This window comes from Colossoma macropomum, unplaced genomic scaffold, assembly GCF_904425465.1.
Source record: "Colossoma macropomum unplaced genomic scaffold, Colossoma_macropomum, whole genome shotgun sequence".
Lineage (NCBI taxonomy): Eukaryota > Metazoa > Chordata > Actinopteri > Characiformes > Serrasalmidae > Colossoma > Colossoma macropomum.
This window is the reverse complement of record NW_023494805.1, coordinates 40735667-40758706: the sequence shown is the minus strand read 5'-3', so window position 1 is coordinate 40758706 and position 23040 is coordinate 40735667. Positions and strand designations below refer to the sequence as shown.

Below are 23040 nucleotides of genomic sequence, written 5' to 3'. Positions count from 1 at the left end.
TAGAAACATTACATAAATTTTGTGTCATCTGACAGATTTTCAACACAGTTAATTTTCAATAAAGCTGTTTTATTCAAAACAAGTCCTGAGCGGAAACAACTCATATGACTCCCTGCTCCCTACATAGTGCACCACGTAAGAATTAAAATAGTGGCTCTTGCACACATACGGTGCATCACAGGTCTAATAAATAGCCATTTGGGATTTGATCATGTGAGCACAATTCAGTATTGGACAAATAGTGCACTACTTTAGTGTAGAAGACAGAACTTGCATAGCGCACTATGAGATTCAGCCGCTGACAAACTGCTACAACAGCTTCGCTAACTTGTGCCACACTATGCACCGAAACTAAAAGCCAGGCAGCTCCACAAAGACAGTTTAACAAATCACTGTATTCATGGTTATTGGTGTAGGAGCGTTCCCTGAGATCGGCTCAGACTGTGAGACAAGAAACCAAAATTTGTGACATCTCAGAAATCCATCTGATTGTCTGACTGCTCAGTCAGAGCTCGTTTGGACAGTTAATCGAGCATCGCTGCCCCCTCACGTGGCACAGCAAACGACAGCAAAAAAATGAAGCTGTAAATGATGATATTCAGTCGGCTCTGACCAGATCGACTCAAAAACTGACTAAAATCACTTTAAACATGCTGGCTCGCAAAATCCGGTTGACTCCACTGCTGCAGCTCTTGATGTCAGAATTTTATGTCACTGCTCCATTAAAAACACTGAACTATCCAGGTTTGCTGTCAATGTCAGAATATAAACGCAGCATTAAAGGGATCCTTGAATTTCAAACGTAATCAGAATGCACATGCTTAGTTTTTAACTTATTAAAAGTGCTAAGCGTGTCGTGTTACTGCTCTGTCAGCAGAGGTGTTTCCATATTGTCGTTTCAGTAGAAAAGTGCCTCCTGTGTTTAGTCAACTTGAATATGATCAGATATCAGTTTCTCTAAAAACAAGGTGACCTCCTGAGTTGAAGGCGAACTGGAGGTCCAGGAAAGTGTTAGAGTGAAGAAGAGAGCGAGGATGACCCACATGCTGATGTCCACAGAGAAATAGTGTCTATGTGAGTGTGTGTGATGAGGCCTGGCAGGGCTGAGCAGACACACACACACAGTAGCAGATGGCATCAGGGTGGCACAGCTTCAGTCCTGGTGAAGATACTGGGAGTCTCATCTTCTGATGACCTTCAGCATGTAAATATGTGCGAAAAGCAGATATACATACATGTGATACACATCATATCGAGGGATGTGGTGGTAAAACCTCAGTGGACGCCCCAGTACATACAGTCTTATGCAACAGTTTGGGCTCCCCTGGTTAAATGACATGTTGTGTTGAAAATAAAAATAATTGAAAATAAGTTACACATCCTCTATAGAGAACACACTTCTGCACAGTTTAATGCACAATCACTGTTTATTTGCTACATTTCTTTTCATATTGGAAAAGAAAATGGAGCATAAAATGTGGCCTGTGCAGAAGTTATGCCATATTTTATATTTTATCTTGTATTTTTTCCACAAATAAAATAAATGTAAATTATGCACTAAATTTTACAGAAAGTTGCCATATTTAAGGATGTTTTTTCACTTAGACATTTAAGGATGTTTCTTTTTTTCACTTAAAAATCAACAAAATGTAATTCAACACACTTGTAATTGCAGGACGATGGACTGCATATGTAAATCAGGCATATCGTTTCAACCCTTTAGTCACTACAGTGTTATTATTTCACGCTGCAGTATTCTCTAGAGTGAGATTTTCCAGTTTAAAGACTAGACAAAGTGATGACGCTGAGGGATACCGAACAGAATATTATAACTGTATGTGTGTGTATATACATATATATATATATATATATATATATATATATATATATATATATATCTACCGTTTCTTTTAGTCCATTCATCATGAAATTTACATACAGTGTAAAGGGCAACAGGTCTTTTCAAATGATGTCAAAAACTGGAAAATGGAGATCAAAAATGGAGATACAAGGTTTTCTTCTGACAACAGTGAGATACATATATGTATATATATGTATATATTTGTATATATATATATATATATATATATATATGTATATATTTGTATATATATATATATATATATGTATATATTTGTATATATATATATATATATATATATATATATATATATGTATATACACACACACACATGAAAGTTTTGAGACACATCAGTTTTTGAAGATGGGCAGATGTCTTTGCTGATTTTGTAATCGAGCCATTGGAGCTGAAACTGTCTGCATTAGATCAGTGCTCATTTGGCATGAGCTGCCTGCAGCTGCAGTCTAGCTTTCCCTCAGTTATAAAGGGGATGATTTAATAAACTGCCTATGATTACTGATCCATGTGAGTCTTAAGCAGATGTAGCGTACGGGGATTGAACTGCTGTGTACTGTAGTACTGCTGCGTGTGCATGTGTAAGAACAGGTGTTGAAAAGTGTTCTCGCCCCCCCTTAAAATAAGGGAACGTACAAATCACATTCATTCAGACAAGTTACACAAGGGTCGAAAATAACACTAGAGGGCAGCAGTGAGTAATGATTGTTCGTTTGAGCTCAAGCTGTTTGTCTTCAGTTGGATGTTCTCCTTTATACTAGCTTTCACTTGCAGTTGCAGCTAATGTTGTTGAAGAACAATGATCGAACATTCACGATAGGTGGTGAGAAGTTTCTAATGTCACCTCTAGTTTGTCTGTTGTGGTTGTGTTTGAGGCTGCCAGTGTTGCAAAAATGTGTATGTAGCCGTTTTGTTAGATGTGAAGCACCTGATAAACCTGCCTGGTAACTCACTCACTCACGTTTAGCAGGAGGATTCTCCACAAGGGGAGCTCTCAGGTAGCTGTTAGTAGTCCATAAGAGCAGTGCCTCTCATCAATGGCATTGTGTGTGTTTGTTTAAAATAAGAACTACAGTTAAGTTTGTCTTCCATTTTTCGCATGAAACCTATGGGAAAAGGAATGAGATGCTGGTAGGAACAGGAAGTTTATAGAGTATAGATTTGGGACTTCAGACAATCTGTGTCCACGATTGGTCCAAGGCATTTGTCGGAGCCGATTACTTAGACTAACACGTCACCACGACATAATTCATTTGCGCAAAGTTTAGACTTGTCACTCTGCCGCAGTGTCCCTTCTTGCCTAATGCTAAATCGCATGTAGTAGTCACGTCCTTTCATAGAAACTTACTGGTCACCTTGTGTTGTAAAAGCATGGTTAGACTTACAGCAACACCATTAAGCAAATTCTTTGGGAGTAACAGCAGATTCTGCTCTGATTTGTCCTTTATCACCCCCTCACATTGAATGTTTTTACCACCACAGCAATGTAAGAATGCACAGCGAGTTTGTACAGAAGGCTTTGCGATGCTTTGACCAGGCTCTGTCATTTGTGTTTGCATACTTGCATTGAATACGTTTCAAGGCCAAAAGGTTTTTATCAGTGAAAAAAAGAAAAGAATTTATAGAAAGAATACAAAAGAATTTATCAGTGGAGCTGATAAAATACTCAAACTGTGTAGATACAAGGAGGTGGACTTAACGAAGTGGCTAGTCGGTGTTTGTGTCCGAGATTTCTGAAAATCCTTGTGTGCTAGTGTGTTTGTGTGTATGAGCATCAGGTGTGTAATCTGTGGCTGCTCAGCCTCAGCGTGGCTCTGAGACCTCAGGCAATTAGTCTGCAGCAACAGAGAAATCAGCAAGAGCCAAACCCCCAGCAGCGTGATCGCACTGAAGGTCACCCTTCAGACACCCTCAAGGGGAGGCAATGACACGCCACAGATGCAGGATTAGGGGAAAACAGACGTCTAGAGGAAGATGGAATAGAGATTAGCCCTAACTTACTTACTGAGCGTGCATGTCCACTTTGGTCAGTAAAATGGATCCGGTTGTGGAATTGGAGCTTTTATGTGAGCTATTGTGAGTTCTGTCACTGTGTAAAAGAAGCTGCATGATACCTACAACGATCAGGCATAACATTATGACCACCTCCTTGTTTCTACGCTCATTGTCCATTTTATCAGCTCCACTTACTATATAGGTGCACTTTGTAGTTCTACAGTTACAGACTGTAGTCCATCTGTTTCTCTGATGCTTTGTTAGCCCCCTTTTACCCTGTTCTTCAGTGGTCAGGACCCCCATGGACCCTCACAGAGCAGGTACTATTTGGGTGGTGGATCATTCTCTGCACTGCAGTAACACTGACGTGGTGGTGGTGTGTTAGTGTGTGTCGTGGTGGTACGAGTGGATCAGACACAGCAGTGCTGCTTTGGCCCCCTATTTTCAGCGAAGGGAAATCTTAATGCTAGAGCATGCAACAAGGGCTGATGCTTTTGTGCACAAAGAGAACTCCATAAACAAATGGTTTGGTGTTGAAGAACTTGACTGTACCGCACAGAGCCCTGACCTCAACACCGTCCAGTGACTTTGGTATGTACTGGAGTGGCAACTGCAAGCCAGGTCTTATTGCCCAACATCGGTGCCCAATGTTATTGTGTCTGAATGTAAGTGAATCCTGACTGCAGTGTTCCAACATCTAGTGTAAAGCCTTCCCAGATGATGTTTTGGTGTCTACATACTTTTGGCCACATAGTGTATTAAAGTGTGACAACATTGGTGAGAAAGCACGTTATTAATGTAGAGGAGCAGATTGAAAGACAAAAATAGCTGCTTTTTGGTAGATATTAAAGGGTTAAGCAGAGCTCTGGCAGGGAACCAGCACTGTAGATGACAGCGAAGGCAGAGACACTGTTGACAAAATGTCATTGTCAGTCACAAGCTGGGACACACTCTGTCACACTGAGTCTCTCCCTGACGTCAGCACCATGCTCTTTTGGATGCCTTTGAAAGCTCCCTTTTCATCTCGCCTTCTTTTTGAAGCCTGTAACTTCCCTCTTACACCACATCTCTCCCCCAAACTCCATTTCCCTGCATACAATATACAGCGATACTCTTCGAATGCGCTAATTGCCTCATTAATAACAGCATAGCTCATTAATATTCACTTCCACAGTAACGATGGTGTGCAGTCCGCTTCCGATCTATGTAGGAAATGAGCAGTCTGGTACGTAATGTACTGCAGCCGCTGTCATGACTAGATCAATGATAAACTGATTACATACAGAACCGAGCAAAAGTTTGTGCACAGCTACTCATAGAAGGGGTTTCTTTTTTCCACATATTAGGATATGAATGAAGAAACTGGCTTTATGTTCGTTAACTCAATAGTTGTGTATGTAGTTTACTACGTAATCAGTACATAGTATATATGAATTCAGGTGCTGGGTAGGTCACAGGTACCAGGAAGACGGAGGTTCTGCTGACTCAAAAAGGTGCGACACAGATGCAGAGGCAGTACACAGTAATGTAGAAACAACTTCACCAGTTATATTGGCCATGTTGTCATTTTTGGGCTGGGATTTCATCACATATCAATGTTTACTGCAGTGATTTCACTTCTTAAGTAGCTTTTCTTCATTCGATTAACACAAATTAACACTAGCAAAATGCTAATGAACAACTTAATTAATACACCGATCAGGCATAACATTATGTCCTTGTTTCTACGCTCATTGTCCATTTTATCAGCTCCACTTACTACATAGGTGCACTTTGTAGTTCTACAGTTACAGACTGTAGTCCATCTGTTTCTCTGATACTTTGTTAGCCCCCTTTTACCCTGTTCTTCAGTGGTCAGGACCCCCATGGACCCCAACAGAGCAGGTACTATTTGGGTGGTGGATCATTCTCAGCACTGCAGTAACACTGACGTGGTGGTGGTGTGTTAGTGTGTGTTGTGCTGGTCTGAGTGGATCAGACACAGCAGAGCTGCTGGAGTTTTTAAACACCTCAGTGTCACTGCTGGACTGAGAATAGTCCACCAACCAAAAATATCCAGCCAACAGCGTCCTGTGGGCAGCGTCCTGTGACCACTGATGAAGGACTACATGTCAGGCTACAGTGTAGGGTGCACGGTTATGCGGCGTAGATTCAACAGAGAAGCATAAATTGGCCAAAACACGTCACTGAAACTCTTTGCACCCTATAGTCTGTGAAGTATGCATGCTCACAGTGTTCTTCCTGAGGCAAATGACAAACGTTCATGAGGTGTTATCACCCTCTACTGTGTTGTCAGTGTCACTGCAGTGCTGAGAATGATCCACCACCCAAATACTACCTGCTCAGTGGTGGTCCTGCAGGGGGGTCCTGACCACTGATGAACAGCGTAAGGGGGGTTAACAAGTTACACAGAGAAACAGATGGGCTGCAGTCTGTGGACAGTGGGTGTATACATAGGCAGGATAACAAGACACAGCTGAATTGTATTAAGGAGATCGTCACAGCAACCATTATGTTTTTAATCGTAGCGTGGTCACTTTGCTGACCACACGTTGAGCTTGTTTGACTATTCACTTATTCACTCATTCATTCATTCAGCACTGTGCATTGCTCTTTTTCAGTCATGATGCTCACATTGTTGAGTAGTTGTGTTGAAAACTCTCTCCGCAGTAAAAGCAGGATGACTCAAAGCTTCCTCCACCGCGCCTGCCAGCAAACCTCTGCAACTCCTAGCACCGACGCCAGATCACCCTCAGCTGTCAGTCATCTTTTTGACAAACACTCGGCTGATTAGCACAGTCACGGTTCCTCACTGAGACGAATTCTCATCAGCATCGTTGATGAAGTGCACTAAGTTTACGTGTGCTTCTGAAAAAGATCTCATACACCTCAGACTAAAAACTTTATACCCAATTTTAAATACATTTTTCTCTGTTAGCATTCTGCTCTAATTCATTTGGATTTCCCAGAACGCATTGCATGCTAGAATTATCCTCTCAGCTGCAAGCAGGCATTCAAACAAGATTACAGGAGAAGAGAAAGCATCTAAGTTAGGTACAGTATTAACCTAGACATGTTGTAACAGCATTGATCAACCTCAAACAGTAGCTAAAGCTACCTATTATTATTATAAAGGTTAACCAACAAAGTAAGATATCGTTAGCTAATTTTTTTAAGCTCTTTTGTTGTGGCTTTCATTTTTGAAGCATTGTCTTGATGTTAGTTTGACAGTAACAAACATAATATTTGTCAGATTCTCAGAAACGTTAACGAACATTAACGAGTTCTGTGGTGCAGCATTGTGTCTCTCAGCCTTGTCAGTTTCAAGGAATTCACAATTTTATGTGGTTTTCATATTTTCGTTCATCAGTGTTCTCTCAATAGTAATAGGCATGCATTATGAAAATACATCGTACAGCTGTTGAGAATCTCTGCGGTGTCAACCAGTCCTGCTAGTGTAGCCACTTATCTGTAGGCTAATAAATACAACCAGGTTAGAATTACTTTTACCTTAACTTTACATTTATGGACTGTTTTCTTACAGTGTAAAGGGAAAATGACTCTATTTGTTTCATCCAGCAACAGAAGCTAATCTACAGTAAATAAAAAATGGTCTAAATGCTTTTATTGTCTATAAAGAATAAAAAATCTGTGATTTTAGAATGAAATGATGACCCCATCACTGGATTTGCTGTCACTCTCTCCAGCAAGTCATACTCAGAACTGTGGATGCCAGAGTGTCAGTAATCTGAATGCATTTGCTTCTTGAATTCAGATTAATTCAAACCTGTAATTGTAAACAGTGTAAAAATCATGTTTGGGTCCTGATGGTATAGGAAAAATTCTTGGCTCAGTCAAGAAACTGTGCCCTCTCAGAAATAAAGGTGCTAAACTGTCGCTGGGGCAGTCCCCCTCTTGTCACTGGGGTGGAACCCTCAAGGGTTCATCTCAGTACCTTTAGTCAGGGAACATAACTGAACCATAATCCACTGAAATGATATGTTCTAAGCTGTACTGACTCCACACACCCCGTCTCGTCTCCAGGCTTTTATTTTACTGTTCTGTTTAAAACATTCGGTTATGAAAAGGTACAAATACGAACTTTTCACCTGGAAACACTTATTTAAGGTTCACAATCAGACCTTAAAACCACTGTTGTACCTTTGAGGGAACATTTACATTGTTTGTAAATTGATGTCTGAGATATTTACCTGCACAGAACCTTTAATTCTAACAGTGTATCTAAGAAAAGAACTGGATGTAGAGCACATAAAACAACAACAATTGAACAAATATTTTCAAGCACACTCGGCTTCTGAACTTAGATTTAAAATGGCCTGTTTTGGGATTTCTCTCCACAGATCTTCATATTTGAGAACAACATCTATTACCAAGCCACCGTGAGGGACAAACCAATTCGCTTGGTCACTACAGGAAAAGAGGGCGTCATATTTAACGGACTCACTGACTGGCTTTATGAAGGTGAGGAAACATATATTTTCAATTTTTAAATTCACAAAGAATGGCAGAAATGCATGGGGTTGTCTACTAATTTCAGACCTCAGCTGTTTGAAACAGCCACATCTTAAAATTCATGATTCGCCAAACAAGCGTCAGTTGTCGTAACTGTTCATAAGGTGAAATGTTACGGAAATCGGCCTTTTATCAAAAGCAGCCTTTTATAAAAAGCACTTGTTGGGATAATCCTTTATAAATGTTTATGTAGGTGTCTTGTAGCCTTACGAATGCTGCCCTTAGTAAAAGATTAGCCAGTCTCTTAGTTTTCTGTCCTGTACAGAAGTGTTCTGCTTTAATATTTATTTATTCAGTGTATTCTGATTGTTTTTGTGCTGAACAGTATAATTAAGCCCTTTTTTACGTTCTCTAATCTGAGTACTGTGCTAATAAATGTACTTGCTTGTTTTATGACTTTCTTTGAGACGCTCCACTGCTGAGCGAGCTGTGGGTCATTAGGTCATACGACTGATTTACTCACAGCTGTTCTTGCAAGGGTGGAATTAAGGAGGAGTTTATCCTCAATGAGTGTTCTTCACTTTGTGATTTGTGCTTTTGTTGAAGAGTCACACTGAATAACAGGCAGTGTTCTCCACTGTTCTCCACCATTTACACTGATCTACACTGTTCTCCACTGTTCTACACTGTTCTCCCTATTCACATTGTTCTACACTGTTCTCCCCATTCACATTGTTCTACACTGTTCTCCACTGTTCTCCCCATTCACACTGTTCTGCACTGTTCTTCACTATTCAACACTGTTCTACACTGTTCTCCACCATTTACACTGTTCTCCCCATTCACACTGTTCTACACTGTTCTGCACTGCTCAACACTGTTCTCCCTCTATTAACGCTGTTCTATACTGTTTACCCCATTCACACCGTTCTGCATGGTTCTAGAACGTTCTTCCTCCTTTCAGACTTTTCTACACTTTTCTCCCAATTCACTCGAATGTATTCCCTCCGTTTACACTGTTCTGCTCTATTCACTGTTTTAGAATGTTCTCTTCCTATTCACACTGTTCTTTACTGTACTCCCCTAATCACTGTTCTAGAATGTTCTCCCTCCATTCACACTGTTCTACACTGCTCCTTTTGGACAAAATGGCCTTTGCTGGTGAAGCTTGTACGACGTTCACAATTCTGTTTTTTATTTCTAGATTAAACTAAAGACTTTGATTGTTCATGGTTCTATATAGAACCATTTCTTTTACCTAAGATAGTTGTCCACCACCTTGAAATATCCAGCCAAGAGGAGCTCTGTGGTCAGAAACTGACCATTGATGAGAGACTAGAGGGTGGCTAGCAAACCGCGCATGAGCAGCTGAGCTACAGCGTCTCACTGTACACATAACAGTTCAGTATGTTTAATTATAACCTCCTCTGTGATTATAAAAGAAAATTAGAGTGTCTATTGAACAAACTGTAATTAGTGCTTAAACGCTGATAATTCAGTGTCAGATAAATACCACATTGATTTGAGGCTATTCATTTCCTTCTAATGAAATATAGATTATTTCACACACGGCTGTGTTTGTGTGTGACAGTACAGGTACGGCAGAACCAAAACTCTATTCATATAAGCCATGGTGCACATAAGCTATAGGGCAGTGTTGGAGCAGAGGTTTGGATATAGTCTCCGACAGCATTCTGAGGAAATTCGTACTGACAGAATCAAGCAGATAAGCTCTATGTACGGTGTTTAGTCTAGTGAACCCATATGGGAAAAAATCCATTCCAGATGTAGTTATTAACTGTAATTTTGCAATGTATGAAAATGTATTTGTTACATATACAGGGTGATTCAAAAAGATTCATCTAATTTCAAAGCAACATATGTTTACAACCGTGAGGCTCCTAGGAACCAATCACAATCCAATTGAAAGAGGGGGTCATAGAGTTTCTGACTGTCAGTGGAAGATGGCTCCCTTCAGTCTGAGAGGAGATGAGACCCCTGAGCAGAAAGCGTTCTGCGTTCTCCACTTCAATAAGAGTGAATCCGTCATAACTGTGCAGCGTGATTTTCATCGGCAGTGAACCTCCAACAGCTCAGAGCGTTCGTCGTTGGTTCCACAACACTGGATGATCTCCGAAATCGCACTGAAAGAGCCGTGAGTGCAGCGACACCCGACATGCTCAATCCAGTATGGGATGAGTTTGACTATGGTGTTGATGTTGTCTGTACAGCTGGAGGAGGTTCATACTGAGACCTTGTACAATTACAGGATAAACTTTATGCTCATTTAAACCATTTACAGTTCACTGCATTGATCTGTAATGATTTACATGTGAAATAAATCATTTTGAAATCAGAACAATCTTTTTGAATCACCCTGTATTTTTAAAATATGTTTATTTGTATTTGTCATTATATTTTTCAGTTGTATGTAGTTTTAACATAGATTACAGATATAACTAAATATACAGTAACTGAATGAACAGTACTGACCTCTGACATGCGCACATATGTGGCAGGACAGCGGTCACACACAATGTATTTCAAATTAACAAGATATCAAATCATAACCGCGTTTTCACAGAGTATCAATACCTACAACACTTGCTTTTGTCATGTTAAAGGGTCGTTTTCTAATATTTAAGATTGGAATACAAATTCATTTCTAAAGGTATCAGACAGTGAAGTGCATTAGACAGGATTTTGGCTGTTTTCAAACATTTTCAGATGTGTTTAAAACAATATATTTACATACATTTATTATTGTATTAGGTTCTTCTATTATAGGCTTGGCATCACAACTGTAGAAGAACCCTTTTTGGTGCTATATAGAACTCTTTTTGACTTCAGCACATTCTTCATCGACCTAAGGAACGTTTTTAAGATGAAAAGAACCCTTTAATCATGCAAAGGGTTCTTTGAGTGTTCATGGTTCTATACAGAAATGTGAACTTTCACCACAAAAAATGGTATCTGGAAAGTAAAATTGTCTTAAATGTAGTCAATAAATGAAATATTTTTCTCGTTTAAATTGTTGAAAGCTTAATTTAAGATTATTTAACTTATTTCTAGACATTTTTTTTGGTTTTAAGTTATTTTTTTAAGTAAATTTATGGCACTACACTGGCAGATAATTTTGCTTGTGGTAAGAAATGTGCTTAAAACCAACCAAATTATCTGCCAGAGGAGTGAGATAATTATAATAAATGAAATAATAACTTAAAACAAGTGAATAGTGTCTAGAAATCAGCTAGATAATCTTATAATAAGTGCACAACCATCTCAGAATGGGAAATATTAGATATATTGACTAGATTTAAGATCATTTCCCTTGACAAGATGCCATTTTTTGCAGTGTTCAAGGCTTCTTTACTAAAGAACCCTTGAAGAGCCATCTATTTAAAGTGTGTAGGTCTGTAGCGAAAACATTGCCATGATGCATTCTCTTTTTGTTCTTAATTTTATGTTCTTTCTTTTTTTTTTTGGTGAATTTTGATACGAAGCTCTATTTCCAAATGAAAATCGAGAAGCAGCTTGTCCACAGTTTTGTGCCAGCAGTAGAAAATTGAGACGAGCCGAGGGGTCTCGCGTCTTACTCTGACGTTTTAATCCCGTCCGTCTGTGTGTTCTGGTGGACGGTGGGGGATTAGCGCAGTGTGATGAGTGTTGATTGTGCCTCTGTGAGTGATTGCGATGGAGAACAGGGACGCGGGTCACCCGTCCTGCGCCGCAGCCGAAAACGCTGATGTATTGCAGTCGACACCTGATCAGCGAGTCTGGAGCTGCAGTGGAGTTTTCCCTCTGAAAATAGAAAAGCCCCACGAGTCTGTCTGACGGAGTGTGAATCCTGTTGAAGGAATAGATTGGAACTAAAATGGGCGACATCACAAAAACACAACCTAATAGTTGAAGACGTTTGCAAAGAAGTTGGAGTAGACAGAAAACACCACCAAACTGTAGTGCCACATATAAAAAAAGCAAACCCAGTTAAATTAAATAAAGTTTTCGTTGATTCGTTTCTCTGTTTGGTTTTGGGAAGCTTTGCCTTTTTGCAAGCTGCAGCAGTTTCAGCCCAAACTAGAACAAATTTCATCACAAAAACCTTTAGACAGAACAGTTATACAGTCGTTTGGGTGCATCTGGTCAAATAATATGTTTTGTTGATTCTCTAAGTCTGAACAAGTGAACAGATCCTCTACAGAGAACACACGTCTGCACATTTAAATTTTTATTTTATTTAATTTTATTTTTTTATTTTATTTCATTTTTTAATTTTTACATTTTGCAGAAAAATATCTAAATTCATCATAGTGAAGTTTGTTTTCTGTAGAGCAGAGGTCACTAATAGGCAAACCGCGGTCCGAGTCCAGACCCAGACGCTGTCTTATGCAGACCTGGACCTATAACCGATAAACTATGGAGAATTATTTAATTTTGATGGGGTGGTCCTATTTTAATCGGCACATGGGACGCTACTCAGCCAATCAGATCTGTGCATTACGATGAGCACTGAGACTCGAGTGAGTGACGCACACACCAGGGAGGGACGAGGCGAGGAACAGCAGTCAGAGAGGAAAGTGAGTCAGAGGGAAGTTATTTCACGTCGTGCTCTAAAAAGAGAAAACTGACAATAAATGTTGTTGAAATATGACTGAATTGTACTTTATTTGATTTGATATTCAGTTGTTGACTGTATAAGATGTTGATATACCTACTAGGCTCCTTCAGTAAACAGTATATGGCACTGAATCATGATGCAAGTTGACATTATGATGTTCCGGACTTTTGCTTGAGGAAATTTTCTTTAACTGGACGTTACTGAATGTTAATTAAAGACCTCTGCTGTAGAGGATGTGTTAAATTATTTTCTCTTTGAAAATCAAACATGTTATTAGACAAGAGTGTTCAAACCACTTCATACCACTGTAGTTTATATACGGAAAATGTTGAAAATACAAATTTTTTTTAATTCTTTCAGACAATCAGATCAAAATGCTTCAGAGCTCAACAAACTGCACCTCTTTCCGCAAGAAGCTAAAAGAGCAGAGATGTTAAATTATCAGACGATAAGAGAAATGCTCAGTGTAAGATGTGATGAGGCTGGTATACCATGGAGGAACAACCAGTTTGATGAGATGTCAAATAATAAATGTGCTATGTAAATGTAAATCTGCTGATTTCAGTATGATGGAGTCTCTGATATACGCGAGTTTGGTGGTGGTGGCTCTGGTGAGAGCGGCGCTGAAACCAGAGAGCTCCTCTCTGTTTGTGTGGTTCTGGTTGATGAGGAGGAAAACACCAGCCATGGTGTCATCATTGACGCTCCAGGCAGAGTTTTCTGGCGCGGGGGGGGGGCTTTTACTCTAGCCAGCCACTCTTCAGGACTGAGAGCTGCATTCAGGGGGTGACAGTTATCACAGTTTTAGTGGCCTTGCAGCCATTTGAGCTTGAATTCTAATTTTCAATACATTTTTTTTTTACATTTTTACAATGAACATCTAAATACATGACTTTTAACGCTTGTGTGGTGTTCAGGTCTGTGGGACCCATTTTCAGTGTTTACCAATAGAAAAATGATGTGATTTATTATTATTTCAGCCTCAGATTCTTGGCCTTTACTCATTTTCTGTGAAGAACATATAAAATAACCCATTTTCAGTGTCTTCACTCTGTTCACCCCCCACACATTTATACTACACATGTGGTGTTGGGGGAACCTGCGGGGAGTAAAACTGTGGAGGTGCTGTGTCCTTCACTCTGTTCTCCTCCTACATGGTCTGCTGTTAGTGTGTGTGTGTGTGTGTGTGTGTGTGTGTGAGGGTGGACAACATGGACAGGCTGCTGACTGGCTACAGCTGCTAAAGGAGAACCCTACGCTGGACACTTGTGATATTTTAAACATCTGGTATTTTTACATAAATTGTTATGGCTGTATTGATTTATAAAATAATAATGTGGTGGGTCCAGCAGACCACTGAGTAACAAACACATCAACACCACACAAGGGGTAAATCCTGTACAAGTGACTCATAAAAGCTGTATTTGAATGAGAGAGCTACATTCTATCAGAGCAACACAGCACACTGCAGCTGGGCATTCACACACACACATCCTGCTGGATGTATTTGGAACTGCAGTAGTGAATGTGCTTAAAGTTATGGTTAATTATGAAACTGTTATTGTTCTTAAGGATCATTTTGTGAAGAAGAGACACTCATTCAGAAATTCCAGTGAGTGTTTGAAGCCTGAAAAATGCTCTAGAAATAAGATAATGGTATTGTGGGCTGCCGTCCAATCAGCTTGTTACCATAAAGTTACTATACTGTGGTTGCTGTTGTTGACAGGCTTTAAATAATTGTTCAAAAAAAAGTTTTTTTGTGATGATCCATGCAGGTGTTCAGGGTTCTGTAAGTGCTCACCCAACTGTCTGGTACTCAGAAAAGCTTAATGATCACATTAACACAGAGTTGAGTTGTGTGCACCAGGTATGTTACAGTGGCTTTGAGCATCAGATTAGATTTCAAAACAGAACTGTCTGTTTTATGATTTAAATTTTAATGGGTTGTGTCCTTGATTTTAGGTTTGCTGGTTAACGATAGTCAAAAAATGTCGCTCAGTTTATGGTTAAAAGAATGTGCAAAAAATTTGTATCTTCATGGGGATGTTTATCCAACCTAGCAACAGTTTTTGTGAGAGAAGGAATTTGTACGTGAAGCATGGACAGGTCGTTTAAAGCTGACTTGACTCGACAATGACTCGTAGTCATTGTTCAGTGTTTGCTGCTGCTCTGAGCTCAGGTGGTGCCGAGGCGACAGGCCCTCCGAAATGAAACATATCCACCCTGCTGCTCCGATCTGATGAGACACAGCTCATAAATCCCGCCTCCACCACTCCCGTTTTTCCATTTCTCACTTCGAAGGTTTGACACTGACATGTACTCGAGTTTTTTCTCCCCCTCACTCGCCCTCGGCGGATACGGTTGGTTCTTCCGCTCCTGGAAATGATGGAATTTTTGATTGCGTGCTGTCTGAAGCTTAGCTGTAGAGGCTTGTTTGAGAGGGTGAAGGATGGAGGATTACAGTCCTGCTCTCTAGGATCCCCTCTGAGCTTATTGTAGGTGTCCTCACACAGGATCAGACAAACGTTTGGACACACCTGCAAATGTACTTTTCATTTTTTTTCATTTCCAGGCCATTTTAGATATAAGATAATTCCCTTCCATAAGGAAGGACAGAGAAAGTAAAAATAAAAGAAGTGGAAAAAAGACCGGTTTCCAAAACTGGAGTTCAAAAAATGTTTCAAAGAGTAAATGTGTCTCCTAACAACCACCTGGAAGACCACTAACACTGCCCCATCATATAAACAGCACTTACAGCTTTCATCTTGGAGAGAGAGGAGAAAATCAAGCTGTTTCAGGTCTGAAAACACTTTATTTTACAAAAATAATTATACAGAAGCCACTGTAGCCACATAAAATATGGACACTTTTAGACTTGCTCGCAGTTTTTCATAGAAATCTTCCAGGGTATTTTTTTCACACCTCCAAAGTTCAGTCTTAGAAGCTGGTTGATCATTTTCTGAAGTAATCAAACACATTCAGTGGTTTTGAGGTCTGGACTCTGGGGTGGTCAGTCCATTGTTCAGCTTCTTTGTTTGGTGTGTCCGTCTCCTTTTCTCAGTGAGGTTCTTCTTGACAGCTACACATCCTTTCAGACCCACAGCGCTGAGTCGTCTTCTCACTGTGGAAGGATGGACAGAAACACCTGTGGATGTTTTCAGATCTGAAGCAGCTTGATTTTCTCCTCTCTCTCAGAGATGAAAGCTTTAAGTTTTAACTTATTGAGAGAAACGATGAGCAAAACCTAACCTAGCAAGCAAGAATGTCCAGTCATCCGTTTGTTTGGTCAGTGGCTACACCAGCCGTAAGTTGAATAAGAACCTTCTTTGAGATGTCGGCATATAAAAACTGTTTTTTTTTTTGGTGAGTGGACGCAGCAGAGTCTACAACACCACCTGGATATGTACTGCACGTTTCCCTCATTTCTCCTTTTCACAGGCTGGGATTGTTGGACTGAGGGCTGTCAGTCTGTATGCAGATTAGAATATTAGGCCACGCCCACACAATTCTCAAATCTGATAAAGATTTTTAGTCTGTTTTTACAATATTTCTATATTGGGTTTTTTTTTTTCCATTCAAATTTTCATAACACTATTAGTTTGAACCCTCCTGGTCAAATGACACGTTTTGTTGATTTCTACATGAAAATAAAATAAAATATTCTCTACAGAAATCACACATTTTTCCAAGAGAAAAATGAATTAAACAAAAACAAAAAAAAAATTTGCAGAAGCAACAATCTGTTTTATTTTTTCCAATATGTTAAATTCAGTAAATAAACAGTAAGTGTGCATTAAAATGTGCAGATCTTCATAAAACATGTCAAAACATGACCAGGGTGCCCAAACCTTTGCATACGACTGTGTGTTGTAAAAGGCTGAAACATTTTGAGCTATTAATTTTAGAACCATATCACGACTATATTCTGTAGATATATGTAGAAGGTGTTTGAACGTTATAACGGTCTTTGATATTTCCTTGCTCTCAGGACTCCGTGGCAGATTGTATCAGCTTTGCGTCTGCGTGTCAAATCTCTGGTTTTGCTGCGCCACAGTGACACAAACGTATTTGACTTTGAGCGAAGCCTGACCTTCACTTTGATGTGATTGGTCCTTTGAAATGAAACTGCAGCTCGGCTCTGTATACGGCGCAGCGAGACGCGCCACAGCAGCAGTATACGATCCGTCTGAGGCTCTGTGCTGGAGCCAAAGGGCCAACTTAGTGACAAACAGGACAAAACAAGTCTGACCCCAGAGCTATTACAGACAGACACTAAGCAGAGCTTCATGCTCTTTAATCCTGCTGTTTACTATCTCTCACATCCACACGCTTAAACCACAACAGATCTCTACTGCCATCCTGTGGTTTCAAGTACTTTCAGGTCAGGCGTTCTTGTTATCAGAACCGACAGGCTGACCGCTTTGAGCTGAATGATTTTTACCCCCCTGGTCTTCCCTTGAACAAAGCTGTGCTCATGTGCTGCACCTCTTTGCAGGCGCACTACCGTTCAAAAGTTTGGAATCTTTTTTTCCTTTAATCTGCCATTTTGAAATGCGTTCACATGAATCGAGAACCCTCCTCACCTCCCAGACACAGCACAGCAGCGGTCAGTATTCAGCCAGCCCACAGATTAGTATTTAATTCTTATGGGCGAATCAGAACTAAAACACTGTTACTGGAAAGTCACCTTTCGTGAGCAGTAAAATAGTTTTATTTTCATATATTCAGATTTCTTTCTTTAGTAGATTTTGAATGGTCAGCTGAAAAGTTTAACATGTCAATCATTGTTAGCAACCAAGACCATCAACTCCTGTTTAGTTTGTGTCTGAAATTGATGTAGAACACATGTATTTCTGTGGGCTGGAACTGCTATGGAGGCTAAGCGAGCATCTATATATCAAGTGGCAACCATTCGGGGTCCAAGCACTACAGCACAAGTCAAAAGACTTTTTCAAAGAGATCAGCGCTGTAAAGTGATTATTTGCTGCTTTAATTCAGTCTTTTGGGACTACTGATACTACTTTAATAAAACAATAGAAAGTCCTACTTTGATTGTGAATAAAAGTATTAAAAAAATGTAAGAAAAGAAAATACTACTTAAATCAGAACAAGTAAAAAGTTCATTTGCAAAAAACAATAAACACCATCCTTAAAAACGAGCTGACTGTGGTGAGTCATTCTAACACACAGAGCATTCTGAACCCTAAATATGTTTTGTCACAAAAGCTGTTATTGTCCATGTCAAGGCGTCGCAAGTTCATGTTTTACAGAAGAAACAGCCAGCGCTGTTCTCCAGCAGAACCCGATCTGTTCAGCCAGTCAGCACGCAGTATTCGGGTCAGGTGGCGCAGTACTGCCGCCGAATCTCAAACGACTCCCTTCTCCTTACAAAGTGCAGCACGCAGGTCTTAAAATAACGGCTACTGCATCTAAACAGAGCACAGTGAGTCTGACAGAGAACCACTTTGGATTCAGCCATGGGAGCACAATTCATACTGGATATAAAGACCAATATTTGGGTGGAAAAGCCAAAATTTCATAACTCACATAGTGCACTATACAGGGAGCAGTGAGCCGTTTGAGATTCAGCCTTAGGATTTTTTGAGGTTTGATCTTATAGATGTTTAATATTGACTATTAATGGGCATTTTTTGTTGCAGTTTTCAGCTCTTTACCTCCTTGATTTATGTTAAAGAATGTTAAATATTGACCTTAAAGTAGCTTGTATACTTTAAATGGCTTTAACTCCGAGACATAAAATGACCATTGGAGTTATCTGCTTAGGCAAAAAAACAAAGTTTAAATTAAAAAAATATATTTTTCAATAAAGTTTAGTTTAAAAAAGTTACATTTTGTACGCTACACATATTTTATTGAGCTATTTTTTACGTAATCAAAACAACTCGGCTGCAGTTCGATTGATGTTACCTGGAATGCAAAATAAAAAAAAGATTTATGCAAATTCATTAAAATGGAGGTATCTGTTTTAGTAAATAAACTCTTCAAAGTTATGTGGCATTTTTTCTCATGATTTAGTTGTTGGATATGAATGGGTTAAAAAACAAGGTCAAGGCTTTTGAACGGAGTTATGCTGCCGAGAGCTGCTGTTAATGTTTGACTGAATTGAAGCGCACAGTCGAACAATATTCACAGCCCTGAAGCTTCTGTGCTGGAAACTAGGATGCATTTAAACAGTGCATTCATGTCAAATTTCACTTAATGCTGTTAGTAGTCATACAAAGTTGACTAAATCAATGTTTTGGAAAATTTATATACATATATATATATATATATATATATATATATATATATATATATATATCATTATATATATATATATATATCATTATATATACATATATGCTTTATCTACAAAGCTCAATTTAGCCATGGACTAAAAATGGTCAAGTAAGTGGTCAGTAATCTTCCATCTGATAAACATGCAGGTCAGTCTGCTCCAGTGCACTGTTTTTTTGAAGGTTACTCCAGCTGATCAAATCAGACACTAATAGCAGAGCAAATGCCGCTGTTCTAATAAAAGAATTAAGAATTAATGATGATTCCAAAATGATTCTTGGCTGAAAACTAACTCAAAATTCAGGTCATGCTGGGCTGAAAACCTAGACTAAAAAAAGGTGACTATTAATATTAGTACTAACTATCAGTGTGAAGGCTACAGTATGTGCAACGAAACAGAGGACAGTTGGTCAACTACATGAATTTCATATTTTTTTAGTTTTATCTACACTTCGGCTCTGTCGTTTGTTAATATTTTTCATTATTTCAAAAAGTCAGGCGTCAGCGTGTTCACAGAAACTTTTGATAGGCTTGTAATGTTCGCCATGAACAGTGATTATAAATCTCGTTAAATGTCCCTCTTAGAAACGATGAAGTAGGTCCACATTGGAAGGCATCTGCACTGATCAGTCCAGGGTTTTTATTCTCTTTACCATTACAATTTTTTGTGAAGTCTTAGATTTTTATACTTTACCGTAGGCCTGGCACAGTTTTCTTCCTTTTTTTTCTTGGACGCTGAAAATTTTCAGCTAAAACTGGCACTTTAGGTTTTCGGCTGAAAAATCGGTGGACAGAGAAGTCAGGTTTTGACCGTGTGTTTGGTTTTCTCTTAGAATATGAATCTGAACAGAGAAACTGTAACTGAAAAGTCGCCTTTTTTGAGCAGTAAAATTGGTTTTTATTTGTGCATTTTCTGATTTCTTTCTTTCTTTCTTTAGTAGATTTTGAATGGTGAGCTGAAAAGGTTAATATGTCAATCATTGTTAGCAATCAAGACAGTCAACTTCCATTTAGTTGGGTTTAGTTAAAATGACACCAAAGGTAACCTTACTCAGTATTATAAACGTTAAGTACACAAAAAGCACACAGAAAGGAAACGTTTACTGTTATTTTTTAGGATTTATTCATTCATTCATTCATTATATTTTATAGTTGAATGCTTGGCAACAGGGACAACACTGTTTTATGAAATAGAATATGATCATGGATATGATGCTTGATAGAATATAAATAAATCTTAGTGACCAATACTGATATACTAGTTTTGAAGATGTATTGCCCAGCACATAACCACAAACCAGAACTGTGAGTTCTGTCCATCTTTGTTTTCAGACCGTTCAGTCCTGCCAGCCTTTTCCTGCACTTTCTCCAACTTTAATTGGTCCATAATTATCTGATAAGCTGCAGAAGATCATGTTGCCCTGATGTAGCCGGTCATATTTTACAAGCCCCAGTATATGGCCGGGACTGTTCCTCCCCTCCGACTGCGAGGCTGTCAGCTTTATAGAGTGATGAATGGGACTCCTGAGGCGAGGGAGCGGTGGCGAATGACCACAATAAATCACGGATGGTGCCTGTTTTTGCTCACGTTGCAGTTCTAGTTTTTGCATCATGTCCTTTGAGTTTATTTAAAGGATATTTCTTTCTTTGTTACATATCTATGTCCACAGCTCTGTCAGGAAACCTACTTTCACTGTGTCTCAGCTGAAACCTTAGACAACTACTACACTTTGGAGTTGTTCAAAACCAATAATTAGTTTGTAAACCTTACAAATAGTATTGTTTATCAAACACGGAGTTTCTGAGAGGTGTGGGCAATATGGCCAAAATATAACATCACCATGCTTGAAGACTCTGGGCCTCATTTACCAACCGTAATTAAAAAGAAATTTATTCTTAAACTCACATACACAGTTTTCACACAAAGACTCTGATTCACCAGGTTTTCTTATTTGGGATTTGTTCTTAGGTAAGAACAGAATCTACACACACTCAAGACCACAAAGGTCTGAACAGTTCTGCGCTTTAAGAACACATCATAAATCTGACCTAGACTTTTTCTTAGGACCTTTCACAAGAACACATTTAAGAACAAACTTAGGAGGATACTGGAGAATGAGGCCCATTAATTATATCACAGTACAAGATACATCATAATGTCTTGTTTTCTTGAAGTTGGAACACAGTCCACAATCAGGCGGTCATATTTTAAAAAATGTTACCAAAAATTTGGAGTAGTTTTTTTATTCAGTAGTTCAGTGTTCACTGTCAGGGGTGTAAAGTAGAGTAAGGACAGGGACAAAGTGAGAATGAGGAGACTAGAGTTGTAAAGACGAAGCTTAGGGCTAGAGTTGTCTCGTCCTCAGAAGCTCTGCCATCAGAGGTGCACTGTCTAATATTCATTGCGTGTTAAGAGGTCCATAACTGTCAGAGTTACACTGTGATTGGTGATCAGCACTGCCTTCTGTACTTTCTTACACCAGATTTGGTCTCACCTTATTTGGATCTTCCACTACAGATTATCTACAGATGTTCAAATTTAAGTTAACAAACTATCTGAAACTATTGAAACTCTTGTTGAAACTCAGTTGATTCTAAACAGAGGTGGGGTTGGGGTTAGGATTTGGACCAGGGTTAGGGCTAGGGCCAGGGTGAGGATTGGATTTGGGTTTTGGGTCGAGGTTAAGGTTAGGATTAGGATTACAGCCAGGTTTAGAGTTAAAGAACATTATGGTTAATTTAGTAGATATTTAGTTGAATCTAACTTGAAAGCATATTAAGTATCTACAAAGCATCTAAAGTGGACTATCCAAATAAAGTGTTACACCAGTTTTTATAAGCCTGATGAGAATCAAGCTTTTATCTATCAAGCTAAGTGGTAGCTGGTCACCAGTAGCAAGCAGTTGCCTGCTCTGGACACCATAACAACAGTGAAGACACTGAGTTTTCACAAAATTTGTGTCAGTTTGCGTATCAGTTAAGCATGTGCTTTGTACCTGCATTGAGCAACAAAAACCTACCAGACTCTGATGATTTGCCGGACTAGGTTTAGAGAGTGTTACCAGAACATGTACCTGAGTAATATTTTTACTTGTGTCTTTATTGCAGAAGAGATTTTCCAGAGTTACACTGCTCACTGGTGGTCTCCAGATGGCCTCAGGCTGGCCTACGCTACCATCAACGACACCTTGGTGCCCAAGATGGAGACGCCTATGTTTACTGGCAGCCTGTACCCAAATGCTCAAGAGTTTCGATACCCAAAAGTGAGTGTTTTTGCTACTTACATGTTGTGTGGGCCTCATACCTGTCATTAAATGAGATAATTAGACTAACAGTAGCGTCGGTGATTGTAGTACCCGTGTGTAATTTGCCCAAAGCAGAATTTTTTTAAGAAATCTATGTTTATTAACCCAAAATTAGATATTGATCAAATTCAGTATTTTCCTACTATATCACCGTACAGTTGTAAATATAGTGAACTGACGCTTCCTGAGCGCTGCGTCTCTTTGCTAGAAGATTGCCTTTACTGTGGTGTCTAGGTACATACAGCCAAGTGTTGAAACTGATAAATTGTATTGTTTTTTGAAAAATATGTGCCCATATTGAATTTGATGCCAACAACAACTTTCAACAAACTTAGAACATGGCAACAAAAGACTGATAGCGTTGTGTAATGCTAAAAAAACGAGCCTGATGGTTGATTGGCAACAGGTCAGTAACATGATGGGGTATAAAAAGAGCATCTCAGAGAGGCTGAGTCTTTCAGAAGTAGAGATAGGGA

At 39.3% G+C, this 23040-nt stretch overlaps 1 protein-coding gene across 1 annotated transcript in view; it reads left to right on the top strand.

Annotated features, from left to right (window-relative positions):
• The window catches only part of dpp6b (dipeptidyl-peptidase 6b), a 202952-nt gene that overhangs the window by 154437 nt on the left and 25475 nt on the right, over window positions 1-23040 (top strand). Inside the window, exons 8-9 of the mRNA XM_036596652.1 lie at window positions 8233-8353; window positions 22368-22522. Coding sequence (XP_036452545.1) covers window positions 8233-8353; window positions 22368-22522 — 276 coding nt within the window. The remainder of the gene's footprint in view (window positions 1-8232; window positions 8354-22367; window positions 22523-23040) is intronic.